Below are 24962 nucleotides of genomic sequence, written 5' to 3'. Positions count from 1 at the left end.
AGAACCTGGAATCAGACAAAAGATGAGTTTTCTGTCAGTTAATCTGTTGCATTTAATCTCCAAACATGAATATGTTCGGATGAAACTGAAATTTGAACCTGAACACAATAAACTGCACCTACTGAAGAAGATTTTTGTGCTGTGATTGAAAGCTCCAAATCACAACAGTTCCCTCAATGGGCTTTATATTGTGCAGAGAAACCCAACAATCAGATTTGCCCATATGAGTAAGTACTTTGGTGACACTGGGAAGGAAGGACTCCCTTTTCTGACAAGAAGATGCCTCCGGCAGAACCAGGGTCTGTGAGGGGAAGACACCTGCTGCGACCGGTTGGGGATGAGGGGAGGAAGACCGGACAAAAGACACTGTGAAAGGGTAAAAAAGATGAATAATGGCTTATGACACAGTGATAAAACGTTAATAAGAAGAAAGCTCCCAGCAGCCTCGACCTACTGCAGCGTCACTAAAGGGGAGGATTCAGGGTCACCTGATCCAGTCCCAACTATATGCTTAAAATCTATATTTTTAACAATTTATTTATAATATAATGTATTATATTTAAAATAAAAAATCAACAGCTGACATCTGTAGAAACTCACAGGAGGTAAAAACGGGAGTGTATGCGTCAAAAGCAGAAAAACATCGACGACAGAAAAGTGTCTCCCGAATTAAAACCTGGAGCTTGTTCCACACATTCTTAAATAAGAAACACGAGTGAGCACAATTCTGAAAAATGTCAAATGATTATGGTTGCTAAATTACCTCAACCGGAAAGACGTGTTAATGTTCAAATGATAAAATGTTCAAATTGGTAAAAAATCGTGTTCAGTGGGCTTTGGTGTTGACGACCTGCTGTGTTTTCTGGGTCTGGCCTGCCATCCTGTGGACATCAAGAGGTACAACAGCCATTATCCGCACAATTAGGTATTCACGCATTAATTACGGTAACCATTAAGAAAGACAATGTACGTGTTAATAGGCTAGTGTCACGTGATTATTGTCGTTTTTAATATCAACCCAACATGTAAGAGCGCAAAGAAGACCAACCATCATTTTTTTTAAGCAGATCCACATAGAAATCTGATTCTTAACGAGTTACCGCCAGAAGAGGTCGTCCTGCCCTCTCGCTTCCATTCTCACTACAATTAACAGAGAGGTTAATTCGCCCAGTTTGGCCAGGAAGGTGGCACACTTCAAAATCATCCAGCCACAAGCAATCAGCGGTAGGCTGGCCTTTCTTTCATGACTGAATGTTGCCTGTGCGCAAGTAAATGCCTGCCATCCACCTGGACCAGATCTGGATGTGGCACTTCACCGCCAACAGCTAAATGTCAAACCTTTGGCAAAGTGCGCGCGCCGCCCTGCGCCACACAGTGATGATGGGTGGACCGAGCGGAGAGGGGCGATAGGGCACATTTCTTAATTTCCCTTCAGCGCCGCTTCCCCCACCATCCAGACCTGGACACGCGACGAGACCGCGGGACGGCCCTGTTTCCCGTTCACACAGCGATCCAATGTATTATTCACGAGCGAAACTTCAGCAACTTGTCCACTGGATATGGCTCCCGGTTTGAGGAGTGGGCGGACAGGTCACCTCAGAGTGGCGGGAACCGGCGGGGCAGACCCCGATGGGTGCTCGCCGCAGCGGACGGATGCAGGAGGAGAGGGGAGGTGTTTGAGGACCAGGTTGCGAGTCGGAGCAGCGGGGATGCTTGCAAACTGTCTGCTGTCTGTAGCAGTGCTTTTACTTCTTGTCCGGTGCTCTTTGGCCGCAGAGGGTAAGCACGCGCCGTCGCGCTATCTGCTCCAACATGCCGTGGCAGAGTGTGATTTTTATGCGTTCACATTTTTCACATCTAGGCTGTGACATCTGCTGTGGAAGAATGAGAACATGCTGAGTGGAAAATGGATCTTTTGTTTAACACGGGCAGCGTTTTGTAATCCGCTGCTGGGTGCGTGATTCACGGGCTGTGTGGATGCAGCTATGGTCTGCTCAACAGCTTTCTAAATCATTTTTAGGAAAAGAAAACTTCTATCCTTTAGCCATAAATCCAAATCTCTACAGTGTGATACACTGTTGGGCTTCTGCAATGAATGAGATTAGGGAGTATTTTCTCCCCTGGACAAGGTCTCTTATAAACGGCACTGCCACAAGATGATATTTTAGGGATGCTGTTGATTCTGGTCTACTCGGGGTTTGCTCATATGTGATGTAACGCTCACCTGAGCCTGAAGCCTTTGTCTCACTGATCAGATTGCACTGCACAGAGCACAGAGCTCTGTTTCTCCTCAGGGTGAGCAATCTCATCCTCAACATTGTCTCCCAATTCAACTTCACTTCCCCATTGTTCCTTTGATGGCATTTTATTTGTGTTGCATTTCAATGACAGAGGCTATTAAGCCCCATTATTACAGCCAGTAATGAGCTGTAAGGAGTTATTCTGGGAATGCAGTGCAGTGCGGTCACAGGACAGTGTTTCAGAGCATCTGGGTCAGCACTAATGACACACATACTGCTGCCCACTGTAGGTCTGTTTGTCTCCTCTGGCATGTGAGGCAGCTGGGGTAAGGTTGGCCGACTTAGCTGCCCTTCAGCCATCACCGTTTGCCGGGAAAAGTGGTTGAAACAAAAGAACAAGACAGTCAGTCTCTTCATGTGCACTGCCTCGACTGCACAGGTGTCCTTGAAATCTTGTGTGTCCACGAGTGAAAACAGAACAAACACAAGGTGTTCTTTGCAGGAACTAAACTGAGAGTGGCTCCATCAGCCCATTCCAGTCTGCATACTGTGATGTAGTGGTGGCTGTAGTCTCACCTCTGCTGATGCACTGCTACAGTAGCAGAGTCTCCTCCTCCTCCCTCCCACCACCTCCTCCTTTTCACAGTCAGCACATCCATTCTTAAACACATGAACACAGCAGCAGCACCTGAGTTGTACAGATAGAAGTGCATTTTTTACAGTATTTAAGTGATGTTTTTGCATTTATCTGTGTGCTGTCTTTTAGGTAGCATCAGTGCAACCTGCACCCTTTCCTCCAAAAAATAATTCCACCTTTTCTTACATTTGATTCAGCTGATGAGAGTATGTAGCCTACACCACATGAAGTTTAATTGACAGATTTTTGCATTTAAGTGTCCAACAAAGGACATAAGACATTCCTTTTATGAGCTATAGCAAAAAAAAAGAAAAGAAATAAAATACAAATAAAAAAAATAATACTATTACATAATGGATATAAAGTACAAAATTATTACACAGAAACTTGAACACTGCAGTCTTCTATAAATTAATTCATGCAACATTGACTGGGGTCCATTACGTTTTCTCCAATTATCATTGAGATGTAATGGGAAACGATGGGAATACTGATGCCATTTTTCTTTTTCTTTATCCTCTATGTATCAAGAAAAACCTAGTAGCAAACTAAACTGTGTGGAGGTTGCCAACACTAACAGAGGCTCGTCAGACATTTATAAAATCAGACCTCGATGTCTAATAAATTCTCTTTTTAGCTTAAACTTTTGTAGGGCATCATTAAATGTGTAGGTACTAATAGAAAGCATTCTATAGCATTGAAATCTTAAAGGAGCACAATGGGGTGAAGGTGACGTGAAAGAAGTTTGGAACCTTCAGCACGCCTGAAATTGGATATCTGGTGGTTAGTTACACAGGGGTTCACACAAGGGTGTGGGGTTCCCCTGCTCTCATGCTCCCTATGCCTATGCTGGGGAGGTTCTGGTGGACTTTCTGGTTAAATAAAGGAGGGGGGGGGGGGGAACAAAGCTTCAGAAGCCTTCTACAGAGACCAGAGGACGACTGTCTCAGCAGCACTCCAAAAATCAGGCTTTTACGGTAGAATGGATAAACTGAAGCCACTCTTGAGTAAACATCACCGATGGCCTGCCTAGAGTTTGGTCTTATCAGGAAAACAAAAAAAGCCATTAAACTGCAAAGACTTAGAGGTGGCAATTCACAGATGCTTTTCATCCTATCTGACAAACCTTGATAGGAGTAGGTTATGCCTGGGAGATCTGGGTAAACTGGCTAAATCCAGGTATTTAAAGCCTGCAAAAACTTATCCATAACGCTCTGCCAAAGTGGCTTTTACAAAGCCCAGAATTAAGGATTTATGCATGTTTGTTAATAAAACATTTCAATTTTCTGTCAGCACACTTTCACCTTATCATTATAGATAAATGCTTGACCTCTGTTATAGAAATTGTCCTCATTATACTGTGCAAGAAACAGCACTGAGCAGCTCATTTGTTTTATTTATTTATTTTTGCTTTGGATTGCATTTCCCTAAACTAATATACAATATATATTCTGGTTTAGTGCTATATTTGTGTATGCCTTTCTAAGGATTACTAAATAAAAAACACACTTAGTTTTCTGAACTCACTGCTGAACCAGAACAACATGTGATTTCTATGGTAACACCAATTTTTGACTAACAATGACATTTCCCCTTCAGAGCCCTCACCAGTCAGAGTCAATGTGAGATGCTGCGTCAGTGTGTGTGTCTCGAGTAATTTTCCAAGCAAAGACTAAGCTTTTGCCTCATGTTAGATTGTTGTTGAATAAATTCACAGAATCTCGTGCTGGCTTTATTGCTTTCTTATCAACAGCTGCTGAAATTATGCCCAGGGACATGCAGAAGAGCGAGCTAAGCAAAGGCTTCTGTATTCCTTCCACGATCAACTGACTTCTTCTGACGTAAGCTCTGTTTACTCCTGCGAGCACAGCCCGCCCGTTCACTTATGAGTGCTGACAGCTTGGTTTTGACGCGGGGTTAACCTCATAGACCTCTGAGTATGAGAAGCCATCCCTGAGCTGTTGCCAGTCATCACTTTGTGCTTAGGAATTCATTGAAAGCAGGCATGAAAGTAAGATTGAAAGCTATTTCCTATTTGCAAAACATTCTGGGGGGTTTTTACTCATAAAATGAATGGTAATGTGAATTGAGTGGCTCGTGACACTATCTGTGTGCCTGCGTTTTTTAAGTCTTTCTAGCTGTGCAGTTTTCTTTTGTGTGTGTGTTTTCTGTTTTCTTGCATCTAGATGAGTCTTTTCAGAGCTGTCAGGATGGTCAGTGTGAAACTAACTTCTACAGATTTTTTTTTTTTCTTTTAAACACCACTCACGGTTGGTTTGGTACACTGTCTACATGAGCTGTGGGTTTTGAAGAGTACAGGGAGGGCCATTTATATGGATACGTTACGTTGAAACCAAGCACACCATTGTTTTTCTTGTGACATTACCAATAAGTTTGATGTGTCACATGGCCCTCTTCCTATTGAAAAAAACAAAAGTTGTATCCAAGATGGCCGACTTCTAAATGGCCACTATGGTCACCACCCATCTTGAGGAGTTTTCCCTTTCACATATACTAATGTGCCACAAACAGGACTTTAATATCACCAACCATTCCCATTTCATTGTGTATCCATATAAATGGCCCTCCCTGTATATTCAGTTAGGGTTCTAGGCCTAACTTCTCGTTAATGATCATGATTGACTACAACTGGTAGTTTCTCTTTGTCAGCATAAAAAGGATTTGATTGATAGCACTCTGAACAATGGGAAAGGCCAAGGAACTCAGTGAAGATCTAAGAAGGTCTCTTGGAGCCATTTCTACTACAGGTTACTAGATCATTAGTTTAAATGACTAATGATCACTTTGTCAACACTTTGCCAAGGACTGGAAGAAGATCCAAACTGTCACCCTCAAATAAGAGCAAGTATGTTAGGATGTTCACGAACAATCAATGAACCACCAAGGCTCAAGCCTGCCATAAACTAAAAACTGCTGAAACACTGGTGTCACTGTCCACAGTGAAGGAAGTTTTAGATAATCAAGGACTAAGAGGATGGCGACCAAGAAAGAAACCACTGATCCAAAAACCCAAATAGTTGCTTCTGTTCATCTGGACATTGTGTTTTCACTGGGAGAAACGTTTCGTCACCCATCCAAGTGACTTCTTCAGTCTCAGCTGACTGCAGGCTTCCCCAACCTTATAAGCAGGACGTTTGCGTAACGACTGAAACTAGCACCACTGACTAACAATGGGCCATGAAGTCAGTTTCATGATCATTAATAAGCAAATTGTCATGACCATTGATCAATGAGTACTATTCACATGTACTGAATAGAAGTATACGTTTGGAGGAGTAAAGGTGAGGCTTTGCAAAATAAGAATTCTACCAGCTTTTAAGCACTGTGGTGATAGCATCATGCTTGGGTGCAGTTTTGCCACCAGTCGCATTGCTACATTGCACAAAATGGAAATGGATGAGGGCTACCTCAAAATTCTTAAACTTCACCTCAAATCGACAGCTAGACGGTTAAAGCTTGGACACAATTTGGATGTTCCATCAGCTCAATAATCCCAAACACACATGAAAATGAAGTTTGTAATGGATAAATCAGAGTAACATCAAGCTTCTGGAGTGGATTTTCTAAAGCCACAACCTCAACCCTATTGAAAATTTGCTGGATCTGTGCCAGTAAACCAACCTGTTTAAATGAACTTTACCAATTCTACCAAGAAGAATGATGAAATATCCAGCCAGAATTATGCCAAGTTTGTCGATGGCTAACAAAAGCATTTGGTTGAGTTGCAACGTGCAAAGGGCCATGTGACCAATTATTAGTGGGGTTCTATATATTTGATCCTGTATATATAATTTTGAGAGAAAATCCAAAATAAATTCAAACTTTTGCACCCAATTCTTGTTTTTAGTATTTGGTCATGAAAGATTAGCTATTTTAGGGGGATATCTGTGTGTGCAGGTGACTATTACTGTGCATAATTATTAGGCAACTTAACAAAAAACAAATATATACCCATTTCAATTATTTATTTTTACCAGTGAAACCAATATAACATCTCCACATTCACAAATATACATTTCTGACATTCAAAAACAAAACAAAAACAAATCAGTGACCAATATAGCCACCTTTCTTTGCAAGGACACTCAAAAGCCTGCCATCCATGGATTCTGTCAGTGTTTTGATCTGTTCACCATCAACATTGTGTGCAGCAGAAACCACAGCCTCCCAGACACTGTTCAGAGAGGTGTACTGTTTTCCCTCCTTGTAAATCTCACATTTGATGATGGACCACAGGTTCTCAATGGGGTTCAGATCAGGTGAACAAGGTGGCCATGTCATTAGATTTTCTTCTTTTATACCCTTTCTTGCCAGCCACGCTGTGGAGTACTTGGACGCGTGTGATGGAGCATTGTCCTGCATGAAAATCATGTTTTTCTTGAAGGATGCAGACTTCTTCCTGTACCACTGCTTGAAGAAGGTGTCTTCCAGAAACTGGCAGTAGGACTGGGAGTTGAGCTTGACTCCATCCTCAACCCGAAAAGGCCCCACAAGCTCATCTTTGATGATACCAGCCCAAACCAGTACTCCACCTCCACTTTGCTGGCGTCTGAGTCGGACTGGAGCTCTCTGCCCTTTACCAATCCAGCCACGGGCCCATCCATCTGGCCCATCAAGACTCACTCTCATTTCATCAGTCCATAAAACCTTAGAAAAACCAGTCTTGAGATATTTCTTGGCCCAGTCTTGACGTTTCAGCTTGTGTGTCTTGTTCAGTGGTGGTCGTCTTTCAGCCTTTCTTACCTTGGCCATGTCTCTGAGTATTGCACACCCTGTTGACTATTTTGAATGAAACACTTGATTGTTCGATGATCACGCTTCAGAAGCTTTGCAATTTTGAGACTGCTGCATCCCTCTGCAAGATATCTCACTATTTTTGACTTTTCTGAGCCTGTCAAGTCCTTCTTTTGACCCATTTTGCCAAAGGAAAGGACGTTGCCTAATAATTATGCACACCTGATATAGGGTGTTGATGTCATTAGACCACACCCCTTCTCATTACAGAGATGCACATCATCTAATATGCTTAATTGGTAGTAGGCTTTCGAGCCTATACAGCTTGGAGTAAGACAACATGCATGAAGAGGATGATGTGGACAAAATACTCATTTGCCTAATAATTCTGCACTCCCTGTATAATTTAATTGCATTCTGTTGTGCTGCAAATGTTTGTCTTTGTGACCAGTTATTAAACTAAAAACTCAATTTATTAAAGCAAAAATGCTGTAAAATACACACACAAGAAAAAACAACTTTGTTTCGTTCTCCATCTGCCGTTTTTTGCAGGCTATGCAGATGTTTTACTGGGAGACAGTTGGACTTTAAAATTATAGGAATGAAAGAAATGAAAATGCTGAACGGATATTGTGAAGTAATTTAAATCTATTAATGCTGCCAATCACTCTGAGAACAAAGAACATTTATTGTTATTTATCTCTGCTATAATTCACTCTCTTTCAGACTGTTTCCATCTAATGTTAAAGGGGCACATAGATGTATTCTAGGAAGGGCAAACTAGCTTCTAATTAATATCATAGACCATCTGCCTCACATTGCCCCACGTATAGTTCTGTAAAATCAGGACGTATTGTTTGTGTAGAGAGCTTTCTGCATGTTTCTCTCCAGTATCTATCTGTACCTATGTGCTTTCATTTTTTTCCCTCCTGTGTCCTTCTCTATTTTGGCTCTTTGGTTTAGCTTGATGGCCGATGAAGGCTTGGCTCTGCTGCTGCTTAAGAAAGAACAGCGTGCCGTCTGATTTATTGGGACACGCTGTATAATACACCACACTGCTCTGCACAAGGCCACTGTTGAGCACACACTGCATAACACTGGACTGCCTTACAAGATGGCCTGATCCTTGAGGAAATGTCAGGAAAGATCAACTTACGTGACGCAATTGTATGGATAGAATCTGTCTGTTTGAATTTAGTGGTTATCATATTAGTGGAACTGAAGTTCAAGTGAATTAAATTCAGCGGTTTATGTTAGTGTTTACAGGTACTGCATTCTCACATAGCTGCTACAGTTATCATGCAGTGGCTGAAGGTGGGCCCAGCTACACAGGTTGTCACCAGCCTTCATGTAATAATATAACTGATGAGGATGATGTGTTATTTATCTAAGCCTAGCAAATCAAGAGCATCTGGTAGAATGTGGAAAAGTGACCTAATGAGCTGAAGTACATTCATTCAAATGGATAGGGCTTTATTAGCTATTTTAGGTTAGCATTTCTTGGGTTTGTCGCATGCTTGAATTTTAAAGACGTAAAGGATTTAAGACCTTTTGGCTCAAACAAACTAAGATGTGAACAGACCAAGATTTTGATATATGGGTGCATAAATAGTCAATATAGTTATAGATGGAGTGATTTAAATCTTGTTTACTGTTTATCAGATGTTTACTGATAAATTGTCAGTCACATCTAGCTTTTGTTAGATATTGTAAATGGATGGGTTAAAACGCCAAAAACGCTTCCTACTTTCAGATTTGTTGAGAAAACTACATTATTGTTCACGGAATGATGACCTTAGCCATCACGTCGTGATCAATTTAAAGTCTTAGTTGGTAATTTCAGCAGTTTTTTAATACCATATAATATTCATGCAGGGTAGGATATGGCTACCTTTCCAAAAAAGAAGTCACTCCCATGTCAGTGTGCAGTGTCCTCAGTTTCTGAGACAGGTCAAACCCTCGGATGTTGACGAGCAAAATTTCTTAACTTATTGCATAAACCGGGCATGGTTCCTACTCAGCCCTCTCACAGTGTTATGAAAAACGTGCCACGCACACAAGTTGCAAAAATCAGGAGGCACAAAGCTAGCCTTAACAACACTAAAGTGCGGCGTGTGCCTGTAGCTGTGTCTTTCATTGGTGTCATCGTTGCCAGAGACAACAATGGCTAGCATGAAGTAGGCAAAATACCATAATTGCAGTTTTTGGCCACTAGGGCAAAGAAGAACTCCACAAGTCTCCACCACACAGTGCTGATGCTACCATATCCAACAGTCTGCATACTTACGCTAATCAAAATTGGAACTTAAAATGAAGTCACTGAAACTGACGCTAAAGAGTTTTTGTGTTTAGCACACCAGTAAGTTATTGGTTATTAATAAAAAACTATGTATGATAAAGATAAAGTGTAATTTTGATGTAACAAAGAGAGGTTTGCATAGTTTAGTGCTTGTTGTTGTTGTTTTGAGTTGATAATTTTAAAAAAAATGTGTGCCAACAACAGTTATTACCAATTACGAATGAATAGTTCATTGTTGGTCTGTGACCCTGTTTTAGTCCGAGAATTCTCACGTTCCGACCTGTCAAAGCGCTTTCACATTGCCGTGTAAGTCTGCGTATGCTATTCTTTTGTGCGCTTTAATTGGATTATATAGAAATTGGGGCTAGGCTTGGATAGTTAATCGTCTGTCAGTTTCCAAGAGAACTGGATCATCATAACATGAGTAGAACTGCAAACAAATTCTGATTTTACAATGTAAAAAATTTTCCCATTTAAATAAGGGTTTCTTTTAATCTTATTTTTTAATCTTACAGTTTCCAACCATATAGTGATATGCACATCCTCTTATTATTCATAAAAATAGTATTACTTTATCAGTATTAGTTATCAGTTCAATCTAGAGTGCAGACTGTCCCCAGGCTGAGGCTGATTTAGGTCGTTTTTGACTCACAGTGCCATTGACAGTATACCATGAATTTTTAGACTCAATTATCATTTACTCTGTTTTTCTTTCTAGCTTCAGTAAAGCAGGCTGAAAGTGGAGGCAGCATACTTTATGTGAAGATGACAGAATCAGTGAAGCTTCAAGAGTAAGCTCAGTTCGTGGAGAGCATTAAAGGAGAAATTTTACATTTTATAAGTCTAGCTTTTTAATCAGTAATCCAGTTGTCTTGTGACCTTAAAAATGTGCTCTGACAGGATACAGAGGTGGTTTTAGTGTTCACACTTGTCTCATTTGCAGGTGATTTGAAACATTTGCACAAACTGAACTATAGCCATTAAGTGCTGAAATATAAGTGGTCTGCACTACATCGTCGTGTAAAGTATAAAACATACCTTGCATTTTAAACACGTGATGAAATTACTCACTTGCACGCACATTCATAAATTTTTACTGTAAAATTTGTTAGATTTATCTCCAAACCTTCATGCTTTTAACCATGTCACCCACAAAGTCTAAAAATGAAACACGTTGTTTCCCATAGGCTCATTCATTACTGGAATAATCTGAGTGTGTAACTGCACTGTCTGAAATAGAAAAGACCTTTACACACTCTTCTGTTCATCTGTGGGAAAGTTATTCAAGTTCCAGACTTTGTTTCTCTTCAGTTTTCATAGATAGCCTTCTCAGGCTTCAGATACTAGTTCACTTGTGTTTCTGTGGTTTTTGTTATGTACATCTTAGCACTTTGTGACACCCAAAAATGAAAACTTATGATACATTTTAACATTATGAAGTCATTGTATTAGTTGCTGATATTGTGTTTTCTTAATATCAGCTGTATCCCATCTTTTCTTTGTCTAATTTTAGGTAGAACTATAGCAAAACAAAAGCCCCCATATATTGCACAGGAGAACTTGAACTCAGTAATTAAATAACATTAGTAAATGTCTCAGTTTTTCATCCACTGGCCAAAGAAGCAAACCGAATTACCCATTTTACCACATGGTGCAGTTTGTATGAAATACAGTTAAAAGTGCGACTGTGCTTCTACCTCAGTGTTTCTTTATTTCCTGTGAAACTGCAGCATGTTGTAGGATTAACAAAGGCAACATGTCTCTCCAGGATTAGATTATAATACACACGGTACATCTCAGTAATGTTATTGTCAGCAAACTGGCCACTCCTTAACAGTTGATGTTGATAGACAATTTGTGGATAATAAACACTGTAGTAAAAATGGTAAATGGCCTGTATTTATATAGCGCTTTTACTAGTCCCTAAGGACCCCAAAGCGCTTTACATATCCAGTCATCCACCCATTCACACACTGGTGATGGCAAGCTACATTGTAGCCACAGCCACCCTGGGGCGCACTGACAGAGGCGAGGCTGCTGGACACTGGCGCCACCGGGCCCTCTGACCACCACCAGTAGGCAACGGGTGAAGCGTCTTGCCCAAGGACACAACGACTGAGACTGTCCAAGCCGGGACTCGAACCGGCAACCTTCCGATTACAAGGCGAACGCCCAACTCTTGAGCCACGATCGAGTAGAGACGGGGGAGTGTGTGACATCACATTAAAAGAATCACAGAATATCCAATTCAAGAAGAAAGTCTGTAAGCAAAGAAGACAAATAAGTGGAGCTTGGCGTTGATATAAAGAGACAGAAACTCTTTGGATTGAGATTCAAACTGATGGAAGAGGGCTGCATTGTTCTGTAACTGAGAAGACCTTTAAAATTTAAATCATGTATCAAAAATCAGGGCAAAATTGCCTCATTTGTCTTTTCATTTTTATAAAACGAATCAAGACTGATTATAAAGTGGTGCAGCAAATAGTGGGAATAAATAGGAAAAGATAATATGACAGAGCGATAAGAAAAAAATTACCCCACAGTCCAATTTTTACATGCTAACACTTTGAATCCTATGACATTAAATGCACATCAGAGTTATCTCCCCATTTTGATACAGATGTGTCCTATTTCTCATTCTCAAAAAAAGGGTTCTGTAAAAGCATCCGTCCGCTTAATAGTATCTGTCTGCCTAACATTAGAGTCTCAAAAATATCTTCAGCATTACAGTTCATGTCGCTGAGTGCATGTACTGTGTAATGTTGGTTAAAAAGATGAAGATTATTAGGATTTCTTCTTAAATTATAAAATGTCTGCCAAAATGTCTAAATTAGAAAACATTACAATAGCAGATGGTTCAATTTGACCTTTCACAGTTCCAATAACATCATCTGTCTACATACGGTCCACTAGAATAATTTCAATCTCATCTCAATCTTCCCTAATTAGGGAAAACCTTTGAATAATATAGTTAATCTATGGCCTAGATTCATTGAACAGTTCTACTCAGGTAAAGTATTGATGGTTATACACACACACACACACACACACACACACACACACACACACACACACACACACACACACACACACACACACACACACACACACACACACACACACACACATATACAGATAGATAGATATATACACATATATGTTGTAAGCACAATTGAGCTAATGAGCTGACAGCTTTTTTTGTTCATAATGCCAAAGCAGCCACTGCTAAACTGCTGCTCTTATTGCACACAAATAAAACCCTATTAGGATTTACACAGGCAGACAATGAGCCAGCTTTATATGTATGATTTATGCATGATTTACATTTTATATACTACTGCTCTCCCCTCACACCCAAAAGGAAAAAAATATATAAATAAACATAAAAAACTATGAAACTATCTTAAAAATAAAATATGAACAATATTATTATTATCCATTCTAAGGAGCTTGGAAAGAAAGCGTCTGGACTAAAGCATAAAGGTCACTCTTTTGAGGATACTAATGTTCTCATTTTGGACAGAGAAGATAGATTGTTTGAAAGAGGAGTTAAAGAAGCCATCTATGTCCACTGTGAACGACCATCTTTGAACGAGATCTCTTCCCAGGCGCCTCTCGCAACCTGCGTCAGGTAATCTCAATGGGTCACATGAAATGGTGAGGCAAGGTCTCACAATGGTTTACCTGAAACCTCTGCTAATAATGACCCACGCTTTTTTTTCCACACTTTGGCACGTGTTGTGAAACACATGATCATTAGTGGGTCAACAACCTTCTTAAGGGAAAACTCCCACTAGGGTTTAAATACCTGGGACTCTCCACCGTTTGTTTTTTAAAACTGAAGAAGTTTCTCGAATGAGAGCTGAAAATTCTACAGGAAACTTAAAGAGGTCTAGTCACTTTGTTTCCAAGCTTCTTAGATTAACATGACTGAGTACCTACACAGGCATTATCCATTCGGTTTCCCCTTTTCAATCTCTGTCAGTTCCTCATTCAAACAAACCTTCTCTGTCTTGCCTAAATTTTTAATTTACTGACAGTTCATAAGACAGCCTGTAAAAAGAGTTTATGTCCATAAATTCTATATGCAGTATCTTTTAGATATGAGCATGTCTTATAAGTGCTCTCTTTTCACATAATTATTCCCGTAATTAACTAGCTTAATTAGATGTTTGTGTTTTTGCTGAGCTGAAACAGTCTTACGTAATTACTTCTTAATCATTTGATTACATGTAAGTTTCTTACTTTTAAAAAAAAAAGATTTTTTTAATCTTCAGTATGCAATTACAGCTGCCTTGCAACATGCAACACCTGAGTAAAATAGCATGCAGTAGACCTAACAGCATATCCTTTTCATAACCAGTAATGATATAAATAAAACCATTTCCAGAGTGGACACTGAAAACAAAAGAAGGATATTGTTTAATAATGTGTATGTTTAAGAAGTGGGGGTTGCTCCAGTGATAAGAGTTTATGCAGCCAGCAGGATTTTCACCATTATGATCCTATTATAAATATCTGCAGCATTAGCATGCTCACTGGCTTGTCAGTATTTGTATTTCAGAGGGATCTTAGGTAGCCACCATTGCAGAAGCAGCTGCAGTGTGACAACCAGTGGCCTTGCGGTGAATTCAGGCTGTAATGGAGGTTTTTGCTTGAGAGCACATCCATCATTCTGCCTGTTGAAGTCAGTGGTGATCCCTTTGTTTGCTTCGACTGTGTGGCATGTCAAGGTTGAGCATCTACTCGCTGTGATGTGAAGATGAACAGTGTCAGTGTTGTAGCGCAAACATGCACTGGTTGACCCGGTATTCAGCTATGGTAAACTGCATGATAGACCAATGTCTTTTTTATTATCACTTGCATTCTCTAGTTCATGCTTCAACAAATCATTTTGTGTTTTCTTTCCTTATTAAAAGGCAGCATATGGACATATGATACTGCTACATTGAGGTGAATTGCCCTGCAGTGCATAACCAAGCCTTTCCCATTTTGCTGCTCACAGACATTGACAAAGCACAGTTAGTAGTTATATTATTTCTGACAGGGCTACTTTAGTCAAAATAGGGCTATTATTTCATCTGCATATTGTTGTTCTGGGACCTTCCAGCACTTACAACAGAAGAGCAGCAGCAACACAGGACCTCAGCATAGATCAGAGCACTAATCAGAAATAGTATGAATATTGTAACGAGGAGCTGGGATGAAAGTCAGGTTGCAAAGCGGCTTGTAGAGGCAAAAGCATCTGTACAAGCATCTTAAATAGCATCCTCCATATGAGGCTTTTCAATAGAATGTGTAGAAGGCTATGAGATGAACTGTCATAAATTGTGCAAAAAAAGAAAGAAAATTACTGAAAATTTCCCAGAGTTCAAATAGTTAGTTAAACAGTTTGCTTATAAAACATGAGTTTATATTTACATACATGCTTTGATTTTAGACTGTTTTTATGTGGTTGCCATGCAAAATGATGGCAAATAATATATAATTTAACATAATTCAAGTATTTACGGTATAATACGTTATTAAATTAAAATCCTATCATCACCTTTATAAGGTGTTTTAAGCACATAAAGGCTACAAATGCCTCGTTGTAACCCATTCAAAAGTGATTGCTAAGCATCATGATGACATCACAATTTCTGATATAAATAAGAAACTTCGGAGGCATAGATGTGCCTGTGATTTTGGCCACACAAACCCTGATCATGCAGCGGGGATTTGTGGGCAAACAGAGATTTCATGTACTCTAGTGTGAATAAAAAATTCTTCAAAAGTTCAGTGTAAAAATGAGATCTTAATCTAGATTCAACATCTCTTGCATATTCAGATCACATGAAGAAATGCTTTTTATACACTTGTCTGTGAAGGTTCTCAGTCATCCAGGTCATTGTAGTCTAAGGAGCTTGGAAAGAAGCTCCTTACACTTTTATACACGTATTTGCATTTCCTACTCATGTGCATTTGTCTCTGTAACAACATGACTGGCTTACATGTTCCTCAGTTCAGCTTTGGTTGCCTCTGTGGTAGCAGAAGCAAGATGACCGCCATGTTTGCTATTAACAAATTCTTCTTTAGATTTTTATTAAGTATTTTTGAGTGCCTTCCCTCTGGAAATACACATTGTCCATTAATAACAGTTGGAAACTTGAATTTCCAAATCCCATAGAATCCCATAGAATCCCATAGAATCCCTTCCCAAAACAGAATCAACATGAGCCAGTGACTTTGGGGACTGTTGCTGCAGTGACCCCAGATTATAGAGCATTGTGATTGCATTACATAGATTTGACATTCTTGTGCTTGACTCCAGTGTGGATTTAGAGGGAATCCCAAAGGCTTAACAGGCTTATCCTACCTTGTTATCCCTCATTGTCCTCTTCCCTCTATCATCCTCATGCTACGGCTAACCTCTGCAGCCCTGTGGTCAAGAAATGGTATCAGAGTCCACACATCTGCTCTTATAGGTCTTATAGATCACTGATTTGGAAATCAAAAGGATTCATAAGACAGTTCTAGTGTTGTTGCTTTGGGGATATATTATCAGTTCTAGTGTTCTCTACCTTTAAATTGTAGTTTTCCTCAGTAAATCCAAACCTGACCCAATTATATGAAACAGCATGAAAATTTTGGTCTTTGGTTGAGCGGCTTCACCATCCCATGTGTATGATCAAGGTCAAGTCTGTGCAGTGTCTTTGTTATGTCACTTAAGAGCCTTGTAAATATTCAGCTTTTGCTTTTGTGTTTATGTTAATACGCTTGAGAGCCAAGTTGGTTTGACATGGAAAGCATGAATTATGGCTGCGACAGAATCAGAGTCACCATTACTGCAATTAATTACGTTGATGTTAAAACTTCAGAGACAAGACGGCTTGTCTGACAATTTACCGTGAATGAAGTTGTTTAGGTTAATGAGTATTTATACTATAAACAAATGAGACCTTTTAGAGGTTAATTGTGTTCTTTGGGGATTCGATTTATGCATTAGTAAACTGAAAAACCAGAGAGAAAGGATTTTTGCCTTTAGCACACATGGAGGAAATGCTTAGAGGAGGTTGACGTTTATACATATACTATTACTTTTTTCTTTTTAAATATCTGCTCATCCTTTTTCATGCTTTGCAAAACACAATTACTTGCAAAGACATGCCAAGGGAGGACAGCAGGTTTCAGCATTTAGCAAGATTTGAGAAAAATGAACAGAGTTCACTGAAAAAATGTAATGAATTTTTCTAAATTGTTACTCCAGGTAATTAAATCATAGAGGCAGAACTGATTTGACTGTAATCTAGACATGTTCAGAAAGGCAGGCCTTTTTGCTACTGGAACAATGAGATATTGTTGTGCTGGGGTTTAGTGCAGGGTATATAAGATACAGCAGGTAAATTCACTGCTCTATCACTTTGCAGGACAAGCTTTGACTTCCTCTGAAGTCTCTCTGAGGACCCAATTAAATAGTGAGTGCAGGAACTTGTGATCTCCTCTACAGCAAAACCAGAATAGAGTAGTAGAGGGTGACACAGGTGACCAAGCTGAACTTTACCTGCTGTGATGTTATGGTCTTTTAAATAGCAGACTTCAGGCCACAGCTATACTTAGAGAGGCCATCCTGCAAGCAGATGTTGATTCTGATATATTTTGTAGACCTTTGTGGGGCCTTTTTTATTGTTAGCAAGGATGTGGTGAATTGTACATTTATTTAAATATAGTTTTGAATGGGGATCATAAAATCTATTGGATGATGTCAACCTTGTAGATGGCTATTGGTCTGCTGTCAAATAGGATTACATTTGGTTGCTGTTGTTTATCTGTTGTGTGCAATCAAATTAAAAAGAAAATATAATAAAGCTACAAGGCTTCAAAAATAATTTTTCATTAAGATCTCTTTGTTTCCCCACTCAAAAAGGGGGGGGGGGGGATGATAACAACAAAGCAATCAAACAAGAAAATCTTGATTAAATCAATTCATTTACTTATGTTTAAACAGAAGATAAAACTCGGATTAGTTGCCCACATGTTAAACTGTCTATATGAAGAACCAAAATGAATATGAACACAATGAACACAATAATGAACAGATTGTGCAAGTATATAGTATAAAGGGAAAGCTGACTAGTGACTTCACTCCAGTTTAGCAAAGGAGGCCCATAATTTTCTATTTCTATGCCTTTCTTAAGCTTTTAATCTTACACTGTGGGCCATCTAAGGTTGTTTAGAATGGATGGCTGGATGAATGGATGCTTTTAAATTAAGTGGTACAATTGCATACCTTAGAAGGAACCTTCATCTTCACTCATATGCAGTCAGCTGCCGCGTCACTATCTGATGACAGCCTGTAATGGCTCCTGGCCCGTCATAGCCCCCAGCATGCAGCTCAACTCCTACACTTGTACCCTCGCCTGCTCTGAAATGTATGTTCCCAGGAGATGAACACTTTGGTTTGATACAATTCCTTCTTCTTAAAAAACAAAACAAATGTTTTTGGTTTCTGATAAATCAGTGAAGTCACATTTTTGGAAATAAGACAAGCACACCAACACTAGCTTAGTTACTTTTTACTTTTGGGAAAGTCAACTCAAGGTCATGATGACTATAGTTTTTGCAGCCTATACATACTCAAAAATTTGTCATAATATAAAAAAACAAACAAAACATAATGCAATGTGAAAGTAGCAACAAAAACAAGAAAGAAAATCAAACTAACTAAAATGCAGTCATTCACTACGCACTAGCAGTGGTACAGATGACTGATGTGACTTTATGCCTACTTTTAAAGATCAGATTGTCTGCCTTTTGTTCTCGCAAAACATAAATGATTTAAAAAGACTATTTCCAAAAACACTTTTTTCCAAAAAATAAAATTCAACCTATAATTTCCTTTTTTTCTAAAAGGATTTTTTCTTATTTGCATGTAGAGCTTGGTAGAGTTTGGGTTGAAAGGAGCTTTCTGTTGGCTTGTCTTTTTTTTTCAGATAACATGAAAGCACAGTTGAAGGTGTAGAAGTGCTGGTGTGTACATTCAATGCTCAATCATTTTAATAGACCACCACCCAATGTAAGGTATTGGCAATGTGAGAGAAAGAGAAAATAAGAGGATAAGTGGCAGATGTGCAGCTGACAAAATACAACAACTGTGTGATGCTATCGTATCAATATTGACTAAAATCTCTGAGGAATGTTTCAAGCACTTTTTGGAATCTATGTCACAAAGAATTAAAGAATTTTTGGAGGCAACAGGCATCTAACCATAACCATCTAACCTTGTCTTAGATAGGTGTAATTAATGAATTAAAGTGTTTGTACACTGTAATCTGTACAATAATCAGTTCTAAAAGGAAGATGAACAAGATTTGGAGACTGTGAGGAGGACAAACTCCCTTTTTAACAGGAAGAGACCTCATGCAGAAGCAGGGCAGCCACCTGCAACAGCTGGTGGCTGCCCTGCTTCTGCGTGAGGACATCAGACCATGGGACATCACACAGTGAAATACAGCAATCTAGCCTAGAAGTATCAAATATCTTGAGTAGTTTTTTGCGACAGGATGCTCCTAAATTTTACAGTAGACGAAAATTATTAAATAAATATTTAATTTAATTAATAAATATTTAGGTCAAACATTTCTCAAAAAGTCCTTTGCACTAGTAATGAAGGCATAGGTAAATCTATCAAGAGTAATGTGCTGCGCTTTTTCACGTATTTGCTGAAGCAGCACCTTGATTTCCGAATTTACATAATGAGCCATAGAAATCAGTTAATTTTGGATTCAGTTACTCTGTTTTTTTGCCAGAGGGTCTGAGCAAGCAGATATATGATCTCTCATGTGAGAGTGGAGAGAATGTGTCCCCTGTCACCTTCCAAAAGCTTGCTAAAAGCCATGAATTATTGCACTCTGGTGTGTTGTACTAAGCCAGCGCTGGCCGAGACAAACATAGAGACACTCAATAGGAACATTATCCCAATACGCCATATAGCGATGCAGATACTGGGAGGAATTAATTAGTGTTGGGCTAATTAAAGACTACAATGTAACAGCACTGTTTTAGTCTCTTATGATACCCCAAAGTGATTGTGACGGCTTCTCAAATTGTTTTTTCTTTTACATTTTCCAAACCGATCCTGTGTACCTTTTCGTATCTTCAAAAATCAGGACAACTCATAACAATCAGATTTTTCTAATCTTACAGCATCTAATGTCAAACCTAAATGGGGTGGGTTAAACTCAGACGCGGGGACAAGGACAGCCTTTGTAAGCAGTAATATGAGCAGACAGACTGCAACAACATAAGCCATGACTACAGTGTTCTGAGCTACATCAGGACAGAAGTCAGTGTGTTGACATGTCAGGCTGAAAAAGCTGAAGAGCCTCAGCGTCAGTAGAAAGGCTGACTTTCATCTGGAGGGACAGAGAGAGGAAGTGAAGAGAAGGAGAAGAGAGGAAATAGAAAAAAAAAATAGGTGGCTAGAGAGAGCTCAGCTTCTCCTGAGTCAGGGCATTGTCAGGAGATAGTTTTTCTCCTCTGAGGACTTCATCAGTGGAAAAAAGGGACAGTGATTGGGCCAGTGGATTTTTTCTAAACAAATAAGATTTATGCAAAAACATTAATCAAAAAAGTGCAAAAAGCACTATAGGTGGATGGATGCACTAAGTGAACATTACTATTGCACTTAAAAATAGATTCCTTTCAACTGGTGGTGTCAGTCAGGTGGTGACTTCTTTGGTTGCTAAACAAAGTAGTAGAATACATTTTAAAAATAATTAATGGTCTCAATTATGGAGTTTAAATCATACCTAACACTTGACTGTAACTTATTTAGTAAACTGTGGTCACATTTAGTGTTAAATGGATGGCTACCTGCCTGGTGAATGACAAATAGCTACCAAATGATCATGCAGTGTCAGTCACACATATGATGCCTAGTTTCTACAAACCGAGATGCTCAAATTGAGACTTCACAGCAAGATTCTGCGGCCCAGTTGGTGACAGTGGCTATATCTGTTTTTTTTTATGTGTGGTATGTGGCAAAAAGGCTACAAAATCAGCATGTACAAAACTGGGTGGCTGTAGCTCAGGAAGTAGGGCAGGTCACCTGCTAATGGCAAGGTTGGTGGTTTGAGCCCTGACTGCTCCAGTCTTTGGGCAAGATATTGAACGACTAGTCGCTCTTTGATGGGTTCATCAGGGCATGAATGTTGTAAATTTATAGAAGCTTGTTTCTGCCACTAAAAACCTTTTTTTAACCATCGGTAGTTTAAAATCTGGTTATCTAAAAATGTCAACTTAATTCAGTTTTCAAGGGTTTTTTTGTTGTTGTTGACTTTGGGTTATTTTTTCAGCATTTTGAATTAGTAAGTGTCAAACCCTAACCCTAATTAAGTTAGTAAGTCAAAATTTTGAGATATCGAACTCAAAATTTTGAGACAATAACCTGAAATTTCAACATAATAATCCAAAACTTAGACTTACGCATGTCAAACATTTTTCTCAGCACTGGAAATGAGCTCCTATGCAAATGCGTGTCTAATTAATATATAATATGACAACAATTTTTTGCATTAATGAATATCCAAGTATCAATTTTTTCTGACCAACCTTTCTCATGCAAAAAAGAACCCACTGCATTTTCACAATTTTAGTATAAAAAAGTATTGTTTTACCCTAGTAAATAGAAGAATATGTTTGTTATTGTTTAAATAAGGTACATAATTTAAATCAAAATTCACAACACAAACCAACTCTTGGTACTTGGGTCTATCCTGAACTATTTTTAAATGACCAAACCAACAAAGAGTAAAAAAGAACCAAAAGCAAACGATAAAGACTTTGTTCGAGTTCATGACTGAGTGAACGAACATCTCTTTTAGTACACTGTACGCATCTCTGCATGGCTGCAGAGTTAAGTGTCCACTGGGTTCTGTTCCAGACAGATGAGGCATGTATCATCCTGCTGCGCTGTTTGCACCCCATGAAAAAAAAAAAGACAGAGCTGGGTGTGTGACATTCTCCCTCGCATCCACACTGCCACCACAGCAGTGCTTGGCATCACTGCCAAATGCTCCTTCTACTTGTCTTCCAGCCCTGCACAAGCATGATACCTCCACAGAGAGAAAAACAGCGACAGTATGTGAAATAGATCCATTTTTTATAATTTAAAAAGAACAACAGCTCAGAGCAGTTCTATATGCTGTTTCCTGTCATAGACAGCCAAAAATGTAAGAGGCACTTCCTCGGCAGGAGTTGGCCAGGCTTCTCAAATTGGTTTCTATGCTCCCAGGCCTCCATCCAGTTCACTATTGAATTACACTCACTTGTTTACCATTTTCTACACATAAGAGAACAAAAACAGCTTAAAGCAAAAGGGGAAGCAATGTATACTAGAAAAATTTGCATTTCCTGCGAAAATGCAGTGTGGATGCTTAAAGCTGAAGCTGTATGCAAAAAGTAGCTGAAAAAGCTGAAAAGTTGCAGAAATTGTAAAAACTTTCCAGAAGCAAAAGAAGTTTGCTAAAATGGAATAACTTAGCAGAACTGCAATATCTTAGAGGAAACATAATACTTGGCAGAAATACAATAGCATAGCAGAATTTAGCAGAAATATTGTAACTTACCAGAAACATGATAACTTCTCAAAAATACAAGAATTTAGGAGAAATAGTATAAGATAACAGAAAGAATATATTTAGCCAAAAATACTTAAACATTACAGAAACACTATGATTTAGAAAAATAGTACAACAGAGCAGAAATATTGTGATTTACCAGAGACACTGTGATGAACTATGAATATTGCAATTTTAAATTGAGACTATGTTTTAGCACAAATATTATAATTTGGCAGAAATACTATAATTTAGCAGAAATACTATATTAAGCACAAATCCTATAAAAAGCAGAAATGGTATGATGAAGCACAAATACTACATTTAGTAGAAATACTTTGTTTTAGCACAAATCCCATAAAAAGCAGAAAAACTATAATTTAGCAGAAATACTATATTAAGCACAAATCCTATAAAAAGCAGAAATACTATAATTTAGAACAAATAGTATAAAAAGCAGAAATACTATAATTTAGCAGAAATACTATATTAAGCACAAATCCTATAAAAGCAGAAATAGTATATTAAGCACAAATCTTATAAAATAGCAGAAATGCTATGATTTAGCACAATAGTAATAAGTTAAACAGAAAAATTGGAAAAGCAAAATGGACAGCTGAAAAAATGCTGAACATGCTGAGGGTCCCTCAAATATACTTGTTAAATGACAAAAATCTGCAAAAAAATTTATTACAGCCACACAATCACAAATATGTACACATGAGGAAACACACATGCACATAGAGACCCACACACAAGATCCAATTCAGTCAACCAGTCTAAATATATTGAATTTAAATCTTAGAATGAGATCATCCCATTAAAAGCCTTTCTCTCTCTCTCTCTCTCTCTCTCTCTCTCTCTCTCTGTCACACACACACACACACACACACAGGGAGAGAGAAGTAAGTTTCTAGGTCAGCCTGGGAGCTGCTGAATTTGAATCCACCAATCAGAGAGGCTGTGCACTTTTCCCCACCAAAACAGGTGCATCTGTTTACACACGCAGCACAGAGAGACACAGGATTTTTGCAGTCTATTTCTCATAGTGACGACTCCCCTCAAACAAATGACCGTAATTTCCTAACCGTAGGGGCTAGAACGGTCATTCTTACACCGTTTTGTTCAGAAGAGATGGGGGAATCTTCAAGTGTTGACAATTTAATATTAAAATATGAATTTTTAGAGATATATGACATGGATGACTTGTTGACTTAGAAGCCACGAATTCCCCAATATGCAAATTTGAATGCCTGAGACCACATATGTGATTGGCTGGCTGGGAAGCCGTGCAGGCCCTGATTTGTGGATTTGAATTCCTCAGCCCTCAGATATGATTGGCTGGCTTAGAAGCCACGAAGGCCCCAATATGCAAATTTGAATGCCTCAGGACACTTATTTGATTGGCTGGGAAACTGTGCAGGCCCTGATTTGAAAATTTGAATGTCTCAGTCCTCACAGAGGATTGGCTGCCTGGGGACCTGGCAGAAATATATAGAAATACTATTATTAAGCATAAATACTACATTTAGTAGAAATACTATGTTTTAGCACAAATACTATAAAAAGAAGAAAAACTATAATTTAGCAGAAATACTATATTAAGCACAAATCCTATAAAAAGCAGAAATACTATAATTTAGAACAAATAGTATAAAAAGCAGAAATACTATAATTTAGCAGAAATACTATGTTAGGCACAAATCCTATAAAAAGCAGAAATACTATAATTTAGCAGAAATACTATGTTAGGCACAAATCCTATAAAAAGCAGAAATACTATAATTTAGCAGAAATACTATATTAGGCATAAATCCTATGAAAAGCAGAAATAGTATGATTTAGCAGAATAGTAATAACTTATTGAAACACAAATGCACAGAGGGACACACAAACACAGGCTCTAATCCAGTCAACCAGTCTAACTATGTTCAATTTAAATCCTACAATGACATGCTGCCAAATAAGGGCAGGGTCCTCTCTCTCCCACTAAACACACACACACACACACACACACACACACACACACACACACACACACACACACACACACACACACACAGGGAGAGAGGACAAAGTTTCTAGGTCAGCCTGGGAGCTGCCGAATTTGAATCCACCAATCAGAGAGGCTGTTTACGTTTTCCCGCCAAAACAGGTGCATCTTTTTACACACGCAGCACAGAGACATAGACCTGCTTCTTTCAGTTTATTTCACATAGTGAGGATTCCCCTCAAACAAATGACCATAATTTCCTAACCATAGGGGCTAGAGCGGTCATTCTTACACCGTTTTGTTCAGAAGAGATGGGGGAATCTTCAAGTGTTGACAATTTATCATTAAAATATGAATTTTTAGAGATATATGACATGGATGACTTGTTGACTTAGAAGCCACGAATTCCCCAATATGCAAATTTGAATACCTGGAGCCC

General features: G+C 38.8%; 1 protein-coding gene across 4 annotated transcripts in view; it reads left to right on the top strand.

Annotated features, from left to right (window-relative positions):
• The first annotated feature begins 1114 nt into the window (after positions 1-1114).
• Positions 1115-24962, top strand: part of kiaa1549lb (KIAA1549-like b) — a 62774-nt gene continuing 38926 nt past the window's right edge. For 2 of the 4 annotated variants that reach the window (XM_026170039.2, XM_080299118.1), the window contains exon 1: positions 1115-1779. In XM_026170039.2, coding sequence (XP_026025824.1) covers positions 1560-1779 — 220 coding nt within the window. In that variant the 5' untranslated portion in view covers positions 1115-1559. The remainder of the gene's footprint in view (positions 1780-24962) is intronic. The other 2 variants (XM_026170029.2, XM_026170020.2) reach the window with 1 other exon arrangement.

The sequence above is a fragment of the Astatotilapia calliptera genome, chromosome 1, assembly GCF_964374335.1.
Source record: "Astatotilapia calliptera chromosome 1, fAstCal68.1, whole genome shotgun sequence".
Lineage (NCBI taxonomy): Eukaryota > Metazoa > Chordata > Actinopteri > Cichliformes > Cichlidae > Astatotilapia > Astatotilapia calliptera.
This window is presented reverse-complemented; position numbering and strand designations above follow the sequence as displayed.